This window comes from Oryctolagus cuniculus, chromosome 18 (assembly GCF_964237555.1).
Source record: "Oryctolagus cuniculus chromosome 18, mOryCun1.1, whole genome shotgun sequence".
In the NCBI taxonomy this organism is placed as follows: Eukaryota; Metazoa; Chordata; class Mammalia; order Lagomorpha; family Leporidae; genus Oryctolagus; species Oryctolagus cuniculus.
Genome location: NC_091449.1, coordinates 21,246,523 through 21,263,342, shown reverse-complemented (window position 1 = coordinate 21,263,342; position 16,820 = coordinate 21,246,523). Strand labels below are relative to the sequence as shown.

General features: G+C 52.9%; 1 protein-coding gene across 1 annotated transcript in view; it reads left to right on the top strand.

Annotated features, from left to right (window-relative positions):
• The first annotated feature begins 5,667 nt into the window (after positions 1-5,667).
• The window catches only part of RHPN2 (rhophilin Rho GTPase binding protein 2), a 63,168-nt gene continuing 52,015 nt past the window's right edge, over positions 5,668-16,820 (top strand). Inside the window, exon 1 of the mRNA XM_008257269.4 lies at positions 5,668-5,805. Within this exon, the coding sequence (XP_008255491.1) occupies positions 5,737-5,805 (69 nt within the window). The 5' untranslated portion in view covers positions 5,668-5,736. The remainder of the gene's footprint in view (positions 5,806-16,820) is intronic.

The window sequence follows — 16,820 nt, the reverse complement described above, 5'->3', positions numbered from 1 at the left end:
ACACTTGAATTTGCTGATTTTTTTACACTTGTCTGTCTCTGCCCTTTGCAATGTAAGCTGTGTGAGGTCAGGAATGGGGGGGGGGGGCACATTTTGTTTTATTTTCTTGGCTGTGGCCTCAGTACTTGGCACATAAGTGGCAGCTTCAAGAAGTTCATGGCAAATGGAATTAAAAGACAAGTTTATTTTGAAGCAAAAACAAAAACTTGAAGTGCATGCATATTAGGAGTCTCAAAAAGTTCATCAAAAACACGTATCATGAAAAAACTATGCCTGGATTTCAAAATTTTTGCACCAAAATAAGCTCCTCTTTTGATTCCAGTTTTCCATGAATTTTTGAAGTAGCCTCACTTAAGCACTCAATAAATGTTGCTGAAAGATTGAATGTCTAGTTAAGTAAGTCGTGGTACAGGACTGAAACACTTTGGGGGGGGGGGGGTGTGTGGGTTTGGCCTTAGCAGTTAACAGGCTGCTTGGGATGCCTTAATTCTCCCTCCCCCCCCCCTTTCTAAAGATTTATTTATGTATTTATTTGAAAGGCGGAGTTACAGAGCCAGAGAGAGAGAGAGAGAGAGAGGTATTCTATCCGCTGGTTCACTCCCCAGTTGGCCGCAACAGCCGGAGCTGCGCCGATCCGAAGCCAGGAGCCAGGAGCTTCTTCCAGGTCTCTCACACAGCTGAAGGGCCCGAGGACTTGGGCCTTCTTCTTACTGCTTTCCCAGGCCATAGCAGAGAGTTGGATCGGAAGTGGAGCAGCTAGCTTCACCTGCTATGCCATAGTGCTGGCCCCGCATTTTACTGCTTGGATTTGAGTCCTGACTGGACTCCTGAGTTCAGATTCCTACAAATGTACAACCTGGGAGGCAGCAGGTGATGGACACAGTACATGCGTTCCTGCTACTTCAGATGGACTTCCAGGCTCCCAGCTTCAGCCTGGCCCAGCCCCAGCCATTGCAGGTATTAGGAATAGACCAGCAGCAGATGGAAGATGGACTGCATCCTATACTAAAATACCAGTTTGTGTCCTGGCTTCTCTGCTTTGGATCCAGTTTTCTGCTAATGCATCCTGGGACACAGCAGATGATAGCTCAAGTGGCCCCTGCCACCCACATGGTAGATTTTGATAGTTTTGGGTTCCTGACTTCTGCTCAGCACAGCACAGCCCTGGGAGTACCTATCTGGGGAGTAAGCCAGTGGATGGAAGATTCCCCCTGTATCTCTTTTTCTGTCTCTTTCTCTGACTTGCTCTGCCTTACGAGTAGATATAAATAAAAATAAGTAAATAAACATTAGAACATGACCCGGATATTGTTTGCAAGTCTCCCACAGAGAAGTGGACTCTATACCCTTTCCCTTTGAATCTGGGTTCTGCATCTCCTGGACCAAAAGAATACATTGGAAGTGACAATTTTTAAGAAGCCAACAGCTTTAACTTTGTTTCTTTGAATGCTTGCTCTGAACACCAACCTCCATGGTGTGAGGAAGCCCAGACCATCACCAGCTGAGGTCCTGCCTAACCACGAGCATGACAATTGCCAGCTAGGTGAGTGGGGGCCGCTAGCTGGTTTGCAGCTGCCTGGGAGACCCCAAGCAAGAATCTCTGAGTTCAGCCACCTCCCAGAATCATGAGAGATAACAAATAAAATGATTCTTCTGGTTCTAAGCCATTATGATGTGGGGTAGTTTGTTTATAGCAATAGGTACCTGGCACAACCTACCAGCATTGAAAAAATGTTGCTGCTGTTGGGGTGGGCATTTAGCTTAGTGGTTAAGAGTTCAGTGTCCCACATCAGAGTACCTGGGTTTGATAAACACTGGCTTCTAACTGCAGCGTCCTGCTGTTGCAGACCCTAGGAAGCAGTCGTGTTGGCCCAAGTAATTCCTGTCATTCACATGGGAGACTTGGATAGCATACAGCCTCTAGCTTCTCTATCTGGCTGTTTCAGGCATTTGGGGATGAATCAGTGAATGGGAGCACCCTCATTCATTCATTCTCTCTCTCTCTCTCTAGCTCTCAACTTTAAAAAAATGCTGATGAGAAATGATCTCCAATATATATTGATAGATAAGCAAAGCAGAGTGAGACAGAATACCCATAATGCTAACATTTGTGTTGAGAGAAAACACAAGTAGGGCCAGCATTGTGGTGTACCCGGTAAAGCCACCACCTGCAAGGCCAGCATCCCCTATGGTCACCAGCCTGAATCCCAGCTGCTCCACTTCTGATCCAGCTCCCTACTAATGTGCTTGCAAAAGCAGCAGAAAATGGCCCAAGTGCTTGGGTCCCTGTACCCACATGGGAGACCTGGATGAAGCTCCTGGCTTTGGTCAGGGCTTGGCAGGCTATTGCGGCCATTTGGGGAGTCAACCTGTGGATGGAAGATTTCTCTCTCTATCTTTTTGTCTCTCTCCATCTCTGACTTTTAAGTAAATCTTAAAAAGGGGGGGGTCATCTGGGTAGGAGGAATACATGGATCTAGAAGTGCACATGCTCTGTAGTTGAACTTTTGTATTTAGCTACATTCATGTTAGTCATTCCACAAAGCATTTTTATGTTACTGGCTTAGTTTTCATATTAAAAAAAAAAGATTTACTTACTTGAAAGGCAGAGTTACAAAGAGACAGAGAAGGAAAGACAGAGATCTTCCATCCACTGGTTCACTCCCCAAATAGCTGCAATGACTGGGTGTTGGGCCAGGCCAAAGCCGGGAGCCAGGAGCTTCTTTTGGATCTCCCACATAAGTATAGAGACATAAGGACCCGGGCCATCCTCTGCTGCTTTCCCAGGCACATTAGCAGGGAGCTGGATAGGAAGTAGAGCACCCAGGACACGAACCCGGAGCCCATATGGGATACCAGTACTACAGGTGGAGGCTTAACCTTGTACATCACAGCGCGGGCCTCTGCATTTTACTTTGAAGAACTGGGTCCCTAGACAGCCAAGTGCTGGACTTAACCCAGATGGTAAAATGAGACTTGATAGAAGAGTTGCTTGAAGTGGAGATTCCAGTCTATCACCTGTCTCAATATTCCCACCCTAGCCCTTCTCTTGGCAGTACGGGGCCTCACTGCAATGTTCTCATTGCCCAGCCCATCAATGGGGTTGACCAGCAGGAGGCTGACTGAGGCTCTTGACATTATTTCCTGGTGACAATGGGATCAGAGATAAGAGGTCAGACCTGTGGGTCCCTTACAGTGAGGCATGAGACCATATAAAGATACATGCTGCTGTGTAGTTGCCAGGAGTGGTGCCCCACGGAGACTCACAGAGGCACAGGTGATCCACTTAGGGTGGACGGTGTGACTCATACACCATCTTCCTTTTCTTCTTCTTCTTCCCTTTTAACAAAATCAGAAGCTGCAGAAAAGCAATGATGTCTGGATAGATTAAATAACTCGCTTTCGTTTCCATTGTATTCTGGGTTTCTCCCTATAGGACAAAGTACCTCGGTTTTTCCCCTTACAGTTTATGACATGATTGCCCTTCAAAATGTGTTTAAAGGGCTGGCATTATGGCGCAGCAGGTTAAGCTGCCGCCTGCAATGCTGGCATCCCACCCATATGAGCACTGGTTTGTGCCTCAGCTGCTCCACTTCTGATCCCAGCTCCCTGCTAACGCACCTGGGAAAGTAGTAGAAGATGGCCCAAGTGTTTGAGCCCCTGCCATCCAACCCATGTGGGAGACCCCGATGAAGCTCCTGGCTCCTGGCTTCGGTCTGGTCGAGCCTGGGCAGTTGCAGCTATTTGGGGACTGAACCAGCAGGTGGAGGAAGCTCTCTCTCTATAACTCTGCCTTTCAAATACATAATAAATTTTTAAAATGTATTTAAATAAGATGATTAATTTTAAAGAACAATGTCAACAATACTATAAGTGAAAATGTATATATGATAAATTGCAAAGGCAATTTGAGCTTCAGGTAGTAGAAAGAGATGGCGAAAATCCAAACGTGATGGGGATTGACTGGAGTCGGTGAGCCTGGGCCACTCCTCTCCTCTCAACCTTGGTCTTCCCAAACTGCCAATGAAGATGACCTCATCCTTTTATTTGCAGCTAGAGACAGTGAGAATAAACTCCCGACAATGTAGAGGTTCTCTTATTGTTAAGTTTATTCGTATTCCAAATGTAGTCACAGTGACCCACTACCCTGGCATCATCGAAAATGGAAGTGACTGTCTTTAACTCCAGCCCTGGGGCTGGGACATTTCCAGGATGATGGATTAAAGGAGAGGATAACCCATGGGTGCCAAAATCAGCCTGACACTCACTTCTGACCCAGCCAGTTTCTCAAACACCAGGCTCAGGGTGGAGCCGGTTAGAACTCTGCTGGTTCTTTGAATTAAACAAGCAGAGAGGGAGGGACTGTGTAGCTGAAGGGTCAGCAGCGATGATGTGGATTTTTTTCTTTATATTTATTTGGTCATTGGTCCTTGGTTGTTACAATGGTTTGTTTGTTTATTTTGACAGGCAGAGTTAGACAGTGAGAGAGAGAGAGAGAGAGAGAGAGAGAGAGAGAAAGGTCTTCCTTTTCCATTGGTTCACCCCCCAAATGGCCGCTACGGCCGGCGCGCTGTGCCGATCCGAAGCCAGGAGCCAGGTGCTTCCTCCTGGTCTCCCATGCTGGTGCAGGGCCCAAGCACTTGGGCCATCCTCCACTGCCTTCCCGGACCACAGCAGAGAGCTGGACTGGAAGAGGAGCAACCGGGACAGAATACGGCGCCCCGACCGGGACTAGAACCCGGTATGGCGGCGCCACAGGCGGAGGATTAGTCTAGTGAGCCGTGGCGCCGGCCAGCATGGTTTATTTTAAAACTGTCGAATTCTCAATTGCTCCTAAAAGAAAAAAAAAAAAAAATACACGAGGCTGTTGGCTTGCTGTGAAAGGAGACTGTGCCCCACGTGCGTGCAAGCCAAAGGAAGTGGCAGCTGCTCCAGGGGCCAGCTGGGCGTCGGTTCCCGCAGCCCACCCGCCAGTGGGGAGAGGGGGGCACCGGTGCAAATCCACGCGCGTCCGTCTCCCTCCCGCATCAAGCACGAGCTTTAAACATGCACTTTGCTCCTAACACCCTCGGCCATCCCGGGAAGCAGCACTGGGGCCCCATTTTGCAGTTGAGAAAACTGAGGCTGGACTGGAAGCATTGGTTAAGAACGTGCTCAAAGATGCCCGTCTTCTCTCCCCCAAACAGAACCCCTCCTCGGCTGCCCTCGGGAGGCGGCCTCCTCTCCCAGGACGTCCGCACCCCACAGCGGAGCGGATCCGCCTGGCCTAGGCGCTGGGTGGCGCAGAGTCCCGGACGCGGCGCCCGGGTCTCCTAGCCTGCAGGAAACTTTTCCTGGCCACCTAGTCCAAGGCCCTGCCCTCCTGCGCGCCCTCGACGTGGCGTCCCAGTGCTCTCCGCATGGACTCCCGGGGTTCTGGAAAGGGGCCGAGTTCCCAGCCTGGGCTTTGCCGCAGCCGCAGGACCCCCGCCCCGACCGCTGCGCCACCACCACGGCGGTCCGAGGGTTGTGCGGGCCAAGACGCGCAGATTAGGACCTAGAGGGTGGGAGGGGACGAGGGACGCTGCAGAGCCGGGGCGGGGCGGTCTCCTGGGCTCTCGGGCTTGCGCCTCGGGCGGCGCTGGGGGGGCGGCGGCGCGGGAGGGGCGGGCCGGGGGCGGGGCCGGGCAGGGGCGCCCTCTGGGGCCGGCGGCGGCCGCGGCGCCTCAGTCCGTGGTCCGCGCCGGCACCGCCAGCATGACCGACGCGCTGCTGCCCGCGGCCCCGCAGCCGCTGGAGAAGGAGGGCGACGGCTACTTTCGCAAGGTGGGCGGCTTGAGGCGCGCGGGGAGTCGGCGACCCCCTTTTCTCCGGCTGTGCAGGGGGCTGCAGGGGCGCGCGGCCGGGGTCGACCAGACCAGGAAGGGGGAGGGGGCGCGCTGGCCAGTGCGCCGGCGGGGCGGAGGGTCGGGGTGGGGAGGAGGAAGACGACGGGGTGGAGGGCTCTCGGAGCAGGTGGCTGCCGCCCCGGGAAGACTCCCGGCGCAGGTGCGAGTGGAGGATGCGGGGTGGCCGTAGCCGGGACCTGCTGCGGAAGGGACCTGCTCCCGGCTGCATGCCGTTCTCCACCTCGGGGGCGCGTGGACACCCGGGCCTCGCTCCCCCCCCCGACCCCGGGGTGCCGGCGAAGATGGAGGGGCGACCCCAGGAGGGTAGTCGTTCTCCTTTGGCCTCCCAAAAGCTTCCTGTGTCCGCCTCTAAGACTTTTTAGTCGGGCTAGGGGCTGCTGGCGGGAGGGGACGTCCGGCGTCCCTACCCCTCTGGTGTCCCGGGTCGCTCCCGAGGACGTGAGCGCAGCAGGGGCGAGGGCTGCGGTTCAGTCCCCTGGCGCTTTATGCTAAAGCGGATTTATCTGGTTGTCGGGGAGATGGCGCGAGCGCCCCTCCGCACAGCAGGAGCGTGGCGGGCAGCGCCCGCGGAGCTCGGTCCCTCAGCCGCGCCCCGCGCCCGCGGGATGAGCGCAGGTGGCAGGGCCTGGGCTCCCGGGAGCCACAGCGACACCTTCCACGCCTTTCTCTTCGCAGGTTGCGGAGGGGAGTCTAAAAATAGCCTTTGGCGCTTGGCCAGGGAGCGCTGAGTAGGTAGAGATTGTGTTTGATATTTTTATAACCGATGCGGCTGAAGATACAGTGTGCGTAATTAGAAATAGGGAAGTGAAACTGTTTCCCTCGGAACAATCAATTCTCAATTGTGCAAAGCCCAACGATCCGGTTCCTAAGTGGGCCTGGCGTCCCCTCCCCCGCTCACCACGTGACACGACTTTGGCCTTTGCTTGTTGGTGAGGAAGGGTCGAGAGGGACTCTGGAATCAGGTGGGGACAGAGTGTGCACGATTCTTTTTAAAGTTGCTTTTAGCATTAAAAGGAGCAGTTTTGAGATATATTTAAGTTCAAGGATGTCATCATGGAATTACAGGAGTATAACTTCTAATTATCTCTGGCGTTTGGGACTGAGAACCACAGGCCAGGGAATTGCAGGAGGAGGCCTGGGAATCCCTGCAGTTGGTTCTGGGGCCCCAGGGCCCAACTGCCACCCCCACAGAATTACTGTGTGGCTTCCAGTGAGTTGCTGCTACTTTCTTGGGACTTCATTTTCTCTCTGGGTTGTTTGTCCACTGTACAGGTGAAATTCTAATCCTTAGCAGCACTTAGGGGGAAAAGGCAGGTGGGATGGAGCACACCTGTGCAGGTGATGGTCCCAGACCTTCCAGAACAGGTGTTCCCACAGCAAAAGCCTCCCCGGCTGTGAGTCCCAGGGAATGTGGCTGGCAAGGGAGCCATAAAAAGGATGCACAGTTGTTGGGTGTTTTTTAGGTGGTAGGGTGCAAAATACCATGAATCACTGCTTTGCATCTGTTCTGAAAATGAGACCTCGTCACGACCATTGTGCTCCATCGTTCTAGTCCAAAGAGTGTTCTTTGTACCAGGAAGCTAATGGTGTTGACGTTGACTCTTTCCGGATCTGTGACCCGAGCCAGTTTGACCTAAAACAAATACTCGCTGGATGAAAGGCAGGTGTTATACAGGTGACCAAGGGGAGGAAGAGCCAGGGCAACTGCACAGGCCAAGGTGTGGAATTGTGAGTGCTAGTGCTTAGGTGTAAGTGGGAACTAGGCAGTTCAGGGCCACACATCCTGCTAAGGAACCAGGGGGCTGAGCGAATCCATCAAAAATATTTTATTTTTTTTAAAGATTTATTTATTTGAAAAGCAAAACGAGAGAGAGAGAGAAAAAGAGAGAGTCTTCCATCCGTTGATTCTCTTCCCAGATGGCTGTAATAGTCAGGGCCAGGCCAAAGCCAGGGGCCAGGAACTCCATCCCAGTCTCCCACGTGGATGGCAGGCACCCAGGTACTTGGGCTGTCTTCGGCTGCCTTCCCAGGCACGTTAGCAGGGAGATGAAGCAGAAACAGAGCAACTGGAACAAGGCGGGGGACTCACCCACTGTACCACAGTGCCAACCCCCATCAGAGTGTGTAAGCAGGCCAGGGCAGGTGATAAACAGCAGAGGCTTAGGCTGCTGCTTGCCACGCTGGCATCCCAAATCAGTGCTGGTTTGAGTCCCAGCTGCTCTGCTTCCAATCCAGCTTCCTGCTAATGCACCTGGGAAGGGTGAGGAAGATGGCCCAAGTACTTCGGCCCCTGTGTGGGAGACTAGGATGGAGCACCTGGCTTCAATCTGACCAAGCCTGGCTGTTGCTGCCATTTGTATAGTAAACCAGAGGATGGAAGATTGATCGATCAAATCAATCAATCTACCTACCTACCTACCTATCTTCCTACCTATGTGTGTGTCTCCCTCTTTGTCACTCTGCCTCTCAGATAAATAAATCATTAAAACAAAACCTCAGACATGTGAGATTCGTGTTAGAGAAAGATCACTTTGACCACTGAATAGTCAGTGAGTGGGGGATGGAGGAGAGGCAGTGTGGAGCTAGACACGGAGTCGGGAGGGTTTAGACCCCTGTAACTCCCATCGTCTTTGCCCCTTCCCACTCTGATGCAGACTCTTGAATTCAGTTGGTTATGCAAGTGCTCCGCTCCATCCCAGACTCAGACCAGGGTCCAGACTGAAAGCAGGGATCCCAGTGAAGAGGGTAGAGTGATGAAGGCCTGGGCCAGGCAGCAGGTGCAGGGATGGGAGGAACTGTCAGGTTGTGGTAGGGTGGAGTCCAAAGGGTCTACGACAAAGTGTGTTGTCCTGAGCCTCTCTGAGATGGGGTGAGCCAAGAGGCTTTGAGGTCCTCTGTGGGGCTCATTGGAGAGTGTATCAGGCAGCCATGAGAGGGCCCTGGCCGGAGATGCAGCTTTGGGAGGCACTCGGGACACTGAGTGAAGGGACCTGGGGCAGAGAGATGGGAGGCAGCCAGGAGGGTGGCCCTGGAAGGAAGTGGGGAGATGAGTTGACAAGCCAGCCAGAGAGTGCTAGAAGGTTCTGGATTTAGTACTTTGGAGAGGGGGGTGTTAGTGATTGGAGAGTTGGCGACCGAAGTCGGTGTGGTCGATACAATGGGCGGGAGGACAGAGAGTTGCAGGAGGAAGATGGGATGGGGCGGGTTTGTTTTGTACTGAGGACATCTAGAACCTTTTTAAGGCTGGAGCTGAAGTGACTGCTGGGGATTCAGGAGAGAGAGCAGCAGCCCAGGGGAAGGTTCCAGGAGTCGGGAGGGAGGTGAGGATGAAAGCAGCTGTGGGCTGGCGCCGTGACTCACTAGGCTAATCCTCTGTCTGTGGCGCAGGCACACCGGATTCTAGTCCTGATCGGGGCGCCGGATTCTGTCCCGGTAGCCCCTCTTCCAGGCCAGCTCTCTGCTGTGGCCCGGGAGTGCAGTGGAGGATGGCCCAAGTGCTTGGGCCCTGCACCCCATGGGAGACCAGGAGAAGCACCTGGCTCCTGCCTTCAGATCAGCGCGGTGCGCCGGCCGCGGTGGCCATTGGAGGGTGAACCAACAGCAAAGGAAGACCTTTCTCTCTCTCTCTCTCTGTCCACTCTGTCTGTCAAAAAAATAAAAATAAAAAAGAAAGCCGCTGTGCACGGATGTGAGTGGCTGAGCCACCCAGGGGCAGACACAAGGGCCCTCAAGGCTGAGTGCAGTCTGGGCATCATACAGCTGCCCCCAGGTCAGGCTCCCCCCATCCTGTCTTGGAGCTTTTGGGGTTTTGCACACACATACAAGAGTAAATTATTTTAGATTTAACTCAGGCTTTTCTTCCATCCTTGTTCTCTTTGTCGTATGTGCCTTCCCCATCCTCTGTTCTTTAAAACACTGTTCTGCTCCATGCACTTAAAAGCCAGTATGCGTGGTAGCTGGTGCCTGACTTCGTGTGGCTGAGTGGCTGGGGTGGCTCCCAGCAGTTCTTGTTTCCTGGGGTGCCGAGCAGGGCTGGTGCCTTGTTGGGACTGCTCAGGCCATGCTTGAAGAGGAGTTAGCTTCTCTACGTCAGTCCAGAGAGCAAAAACTGGGGTGGCCCGGGGGGGGGGGGGGCGTATCCAGATTTCAACTGTGTTGTGTGTGCTTTGCACACAGGCCGAAACTGAATTGCCGGGCAGTGCTTGTGACAGTGGGCTTGAGCCTTGAATGAGCAAGCCGGGGGCGGGGGGGGTGATCCGCCCGTGGGTCAGGGTCTTCCTGGGGTTGTGTTAACACTTGACTCTCCAGAGCCTGAGCCTACAGCTCAGCCCCAGGTTGTGCAGGGACACCCCCAGTCCTCCTCCTGCTGTGAACTGACAACTTAGGAGGTCTTTGAATTGAAGAAAGATCTATTACAATATCACCCTTTCTCCAGCTTCTCCCTGTTCCTCTGGAATTGAGCTCTTGCGTTTCAATACTGGTGCAGCAGGACGTCTCTAAGTGACTTTGTCCAGTAATCAAGTGAGCCGTGGAAATGCGGCCTCATTTGCTCCAACAGACGTTTATGCTGCTGCACCGAGAGTCTTGGGAGGGTGTGTGCCCTGAGCTGTGGTTAAATGCAATTTTCAGGAGGTTGTGTCCGGCTAACAGATCCCTTCTCTGGGGCTGCGGCAGTGCTGCTGTCCTAGCCTTCCCCAGCAAACCTGTTCTTGGCCGTGAGAAAAACCAGCTGGAGAAAAAAAAAATCCGGAGAAAGCCTTTCCCCAGGGCTGTTGAAAGGCCCTAAATGAAAGGGCTCAGCTCCGTGGAAGAAGGGAGTGGGTACAAAGTACAGCATTGTCACTTGTTATCTCTGCCTGTTCATCCTCAGGGAACACTGATGGCCCAAATGAATTTAGCTCCATTGTTTTTACCCAAGAGCTGGAGGAGAAGTTGTTTCTTGTTCACAGAAACCGCCAGGCTGGACAGGGCCCCAAGGTTCATTGTGTCCTGGCTGATGGCCCCTGTCTGCTCTGGGCTTCCTGGTGGCTCCAGCAGAGAAAGGAGGAGGAAAATTCTTCCTTTTGTTTGTACTAACCCAGAAACTTCTCCGAGTTCTTTCTCGTTCATCTCAGAGGGATCTGATTTCATGTGTGTATCCCTGATGACTACGTCTGTGTGGGGGAAGGCCCTCTGCTGGACCAAGTCCACCCGGCACAGCATGGGTCGTGGGGCTGGCGGCTCCAGCTGTATTGCATACTGAGATTGTCCCCTGCAGGTCTTTGGAGCCATGCCCTTGGAGGGTGGATGAGAGAGTTGCTGATATTGACCCCATCCCTGATAACCTGCTGTGTCTAAGACAATTCCAAAAGGCCAGACTGGACTCAGGCTGACCGTGGCCTTCGGGAGGGTCCACTCGGCTGCGCTGGAGCCCAGGGGGCCTGCCTAACCAACCATCCTCACACTGTGGGATCCTGGCCTGGAGGAGTCCCCTGGCAGAAACAGAATTTTCAGGGTGACTCAGAGGAGAGTTAAAGTGATGAGCTGTAGCACTGTAAATGTCCCTTGTTTCCTGGGGCTATTTGGATGGCTGCCAAGACACCACCTGATGCTACTGGGCCTGATCAACACTTCCTCCTTTGGCTCAGGTACTAGAGTCTTGGGACACAAAGGCTGCTTTGGAGACAGTCACAGAGCACAGTCGAGCCACAGGTGCAGCTCAGCCAGAGGGCTGGGTGTCAGGTGGAGTGGGCGACAGCAGGGGATACTGGCTGGGACCAAGGTCTCCCACCTACAGTGCTCGGGACAGAGACAAAACAATGAATGATGTGCGTTCGTGTGGGTTTTACAGAGAGACTCATGGAGTTTGCTCGATGTGGCCATAAGCTTTTGGAAAAATCCCAGCTTTTGATTGCATTGTAAGACCAGAACAGAGCAGGTGATCCACAACACTATCAGAGGTTTATTTTTTTCTGCTGTTACTTGCATTACAAAAATAGTGTACTTTGTTGTAATAAAAGGTGATCACAGAAATATACAAATGTCAAGGTCACCTACACGTACCAGCCCTCACCCCGACATGTCTACACTTTCTAGGATTGTTAACTGTCGTTGGTGTATGTTGAAATTCAATAATGTTGAATGTCATCCTGAATGTTGAAATAAGCTGGTGGTTCTTTGGGTCTGGAAATCCCTTGGATTCATGGAAATCTGGGTGATTTACGTGGTGTGGGAGGCACAGTAACTCCTGTTGAGAAGCAACACTGCTTGGTGCACAACAGGTGTGAGCTTGCCCAAGGGAGCCCCTGGTTAAAAGATCAGGGCTGAGTGTTGAATCCTGTCACCCACCCCTGGCTGGTGTGAGGGAGTCAAGTCACTGGAAAGAGGCAGCGGGACCCCGACCTCCAGCCCCCAGGCTTGGTGGAGGGCCTGCACGGGCAGGAGGGCTGTTGATGGGATTTTGTTTTTACGGACATGGAAAAGCTCGGTGCCATCCATGCAGCCAGCCCTGCACTCCAGTGTGGCGAAGTTAAATTAGATGTGTGTGTATTGCAGGGTGCCTCGTGCTATTTCTGTGCTCTCTGGTTGACAGTTCCAGCGAACGCAGAAACAAACAATTCTGTTTTCCAGAGGTCAGTGGTTGAGTGAGGGGTTACGTAACCAGAAAAGAGCGAGAAAGGCAGAGAAAATGTCTTTGCTTGGAGAAGCGGCTAATGCACCTGCCATCCTGTGGCTGGGAGCTGCCCTGGCTTTAACTCCTGACCTCCAGCCCCGAGGCTTGCACGTCCACAAGTGTAGATTTTTTTTTTTTTTTTTTTTTTGGTTGAGTGGAAGCAGGGCCCCCATTGGTTCCTGGGGAAAGAGGGAAGGCAGGGAAGCAGGCGCCAGGCACTGCCTGGGGTGGAGAGCTGCCGGGGAGTGCCCATCCTTCCCTCCCCTCCAGTTTAAGCGCCCCTCCCCCCTTTTCCTTGGGTGCAGTTGAGAAACTGTAGTCTTCCAGGTGAACCCTTACACTACACGCTAAGGGTATGTGTGTGAGTGTATGTTGACACATCTGAGGAGTTTTCAGTGTAGGTAAACTTACTCTAAATGGGACTATATTAGTTGCAGATGCCAGAAAGTCCCAGGCAAAGCGGCTCAGGCAGATAAGCACCCTGGTCCGTCCCTACAGTGGGATTCTACTCAACAATCAAGAAGGGACCGTCCATCCCTGGTAAATACAACAGCATGGTGCATCTCAACGTGGTATAGGGTGAAATAAGCCCCACCCAAGGACTGCAGACTCTCTTCTGCTGCTTCTTCAACATTTACTTTCTTATTTCTTTATTTGAAAAAGTTACAGAGAGAGGGAGAGAGGAGGAGGAGAGAGATGTCATCCATTTGCTGGTTCACTCCCCTGATGGCTGCAGCAGCCAGAGTTGAGCCAGGCCGAAGTCAGGAGCTTCACCTGTGTCTCCCACATGGGTGGCAGGGGCCCAAACACGTGGGTCGTCTTCCGCCACTTTTTCCAGGCCAAGCTGGATCAGAAGTGGAGCAGCCAGGCCATGAAGTGGTGCTCACATGGGGTGCTGGCATTGCTGCTGGCAGCTTATCCAGCTATGCCACAACTCCAGCCCCAGACATGTTTTATATTTTGATTAGATGGAGGAGGGTTCCACAGGTGTACACAGTTGTACAAATTCAGTGAACTGAATACTTTAAATCTGTGCATTTTATGTCTAAACCTCAGGTTTTTTTTTTTTGTTTGTTTTTGTTTTTAATGGTTTAGGCAGGGAGGCAAGTTAATTGACTGCTTTAACTAAGTCTGGAGAAATGGCTTCAGGTCGGGCTTGATCGAGGGCCCAGATGCTGTCACCAAAGCTGTTTCTCAGCTCTGCTCCTGCTGGCTGGCTCTGCTTCTGGAGAGGCACTCGCCTGCTGGTGGCATTGTGGCTACAGTGACCTGGTCTTATGTCTTCCATGTTTCAAGGCCAGTGAGGGCCCCTTCCTGATGGGCTCTGCTTGAGCCTGACTGTCATACTTCAGGTAGTTATCCCTGATCCAGTCTCAGGGACAGGGACTTGGTTTTCCAACTGGCCAGGCCTGAGTCAGAGGTTCTCACAATCTCCTTGGAAAGGAGGTGGGAGGGGAGCATGGGTTTTCTGCCCCTGACCTTGGGTTGAGAGGTGGGGGGCTGGAGGCGGGGATGGTTGCTGTTTTCCAGGATCTGGGGGAGCAAGGTCTGGGGGCTGGCAGGTGAGCTGCCCCAGCATTCCCATGCATGCCCACTGTGCCGGCTGCCTCACAGCTCATCTCAGAGCGACAGAAGGGACATGGGCCTCACTGAGGCTCCACCCACCCCCTAGGACCTCAGTAGCTCAGCCAGCCTCCTGCCTCAGAACTGCGGGACTTGCAGTGCCGTGCCAGGCACTGCTGTTCCCGGCTGCCTGCTTGTAAACCTGATGGAAGAGCCCGTGCCTTAGTCTGGTAAGGGAGCCAAAGGGACTTCACTGTAGGGCTATTGACAGTGACCCTCGAGGCCAGGACACAGTGGAGTGACAGGTGCTGCCCTGGTCAAAATCTTCTAGTGTTGTTTAAAAAAATTTATTTTATTTATTTGAAAGACAGAGTTAGAGAGAGGTAGAGACAGAGATCTTCCTGGTTCACTCCCCAGATGGTTGCAATGGCCAGAGCTGAAATGACCCAGGCCAACTTCTGCTGCTTTCCAGATTGGAAATGGAGCAGCTGGGACTCGAACCAGCCACCATATGGGATGCTGGTGCTTCAGGCCAGGGCTTTCACCTGCTGTGCCACAGAACCGATCCTGAAAGCCTCTAGTTTTGCACCAGCTGCATGCTGTCGAGAACCAGTCTCTGCCGCTGAATTGGGTGGGTGGGGGCTGGTCTGGAAGCTGCTCTGGGCTAGGGCCTTGCTGTTTGATGAGACCAGGGAGGAGAAACAGGCGGGTGAGGGCTGTGGTTCTATCCCCGTGCCCTGCACCACCCCTGCAGGTGCTGGCGGGTGGCTCACCGCCTCTGGGAATGCCAGGAGGTCTTGGCCAGATCTGCCTCTTGGGTCAGGTCTGGCAAAGCCCCATGGGCGGTTCTGGTGTTCCCAGCATTCCTGCCTGTCAGTAAGAAGTAATGTTGTCTTGAGTCCGATTACTCAGTCAAATCTCACCCTGAGCATTCCCAAGTCTTATCTAGGAACTTGACCCCGCATCTGTGGGCCGGTTCCAGGCCAGCCAAAGTTGGTAAAGTACAGGAGCAGGAGGAAGTTCTGAGCTCTGGGAGTCTACATAAAGAAATTAGTCACTGAAGCCTGCCTATAAAATGAAATGCAACGTTGGTGAACCACGGACCTGTGTCTCCAACCCAACCATCCTTTCGCGGTGATTTTTCAAAGTGGAAAGGAAAGGAGACCCATAGTTATTGTAGCCCTGTGCTATTAAATTCACTTCACATTAAAGATATTTTTATCTTACATTTGAAAAAGACAGTTTCCTGCTTTTTATTTTAAGCTAGGGATTGTTTAATGGCTATTAATGTTAAGATCCGCTCCAAACTCAGGTTTGTTTGTTTGTTTAAAGATTTATTTATTTAAGAGGCAGAGTTAGAGACAGAGAGGTCTTCCATTCACTGGTTCACTCCCCACTTGGCTGTAGTGGCCGGAGCGGGGTCAACCCAAAGCCAGGAGCCAGGAGCTTCTTCTGGGTCTCCCACATGGGGGCAGGGCCCCAGGCAGTTGGGCCATCTTCTGCTGCTTTCCCAGGCCACAGCAGAGAGCTGGATCGGAAGTGGAGCAGTGAGGACTGAAACCAGCACTCGTGTGGGATGCCAGTGCCGCAGGCAGAGGCTTAACCTACTACAACACAGTGCTGACCCCCAGTCTCAGGTTCTGAATGTCTGTGCAGTGTGAATTTGGGATAAAGTGCCCTTGTGGGACCTGGACAATTAGATGAGGGGCTGTGGGGTGTTGGTGGTGGGGACAAGCGTTGGTGACCTGCGGGGAAGTGAGAATGAGAAATCTTCCTGGAAGGAGAAATTTAACTCGTTTCTAACCTGCTAGTCCAAAGGCCACTGATAAGGGACCCTGAGAAGACTGGGACTGCAGATCACCCACCTGCCCCTTCTGGGGTCCAGGGTGTGGGTGCGGCTCGGGCGGAGTTGGGAGAGGTGAGGTGTGTATAGAGCTGAGATGGCAGTGACGCAGCTGGATAGAAAGGGCAGTGCCCTTGCGTAATCCCGCTGGCCAGGCCACTCCTGGGGAGTGGTCAGCGGGCAGGACCTGCAGATAAGTTTCAGAAAGGAATGCAGTCCTAAGCCAGAGCTCAGATTCTACCTGGCGGAGGGAGGCAGACAGCTTAGGTGAAAAGGAAACCGTGGGATGGAACGTCATGACCCAGACCCTCCTGGAAGTGATGGACAGAAATCATAGGCAGACAGTTCGCTGACAAAGAAATTCAAGTCGGCAAAGCCCCGGGCGCTGGTTCAAGTCCTGGCTGCGCCGCTTCCCATCCAGCTCCCTGCCAATGCACCTGGGAGAGCAGCAGAAGATGGCCCAAGTGCTTGGGTCCCTGCCACCTACGTGGGAGACCTGGATGGAGTTCCTGGTTTTGGCCGGGTCCTGCCCTGACCACTGTGTGTATTTGGATGGAAGACATATCTCTTGCTCTCTGTTTCTAAGTCTGCCTCTCAAATAAACAAATACATCTAAAAAAAAAAAAAAAAGTTTGGGGCTGGTGCTATGGTGCAGTGGGTTAAGTTGCTGCCTACAATGCTGGCATCCCATATGGGTGCCAGTTTGAGTCCTGGTTGTTCCACTTCCGGTCCAGTTCCCTGCTAATGTACCTGGGAAAGCAGTGGAAGATGGTCCAAGTGCTCGTGGGAGACCTGGAAGAAGCTCCTGGCTTCTGGCTTTGGCTTGGTCGAGCCCCAGACATTGCAGCCATTTGGTGAGTGAATCAGCAAATGG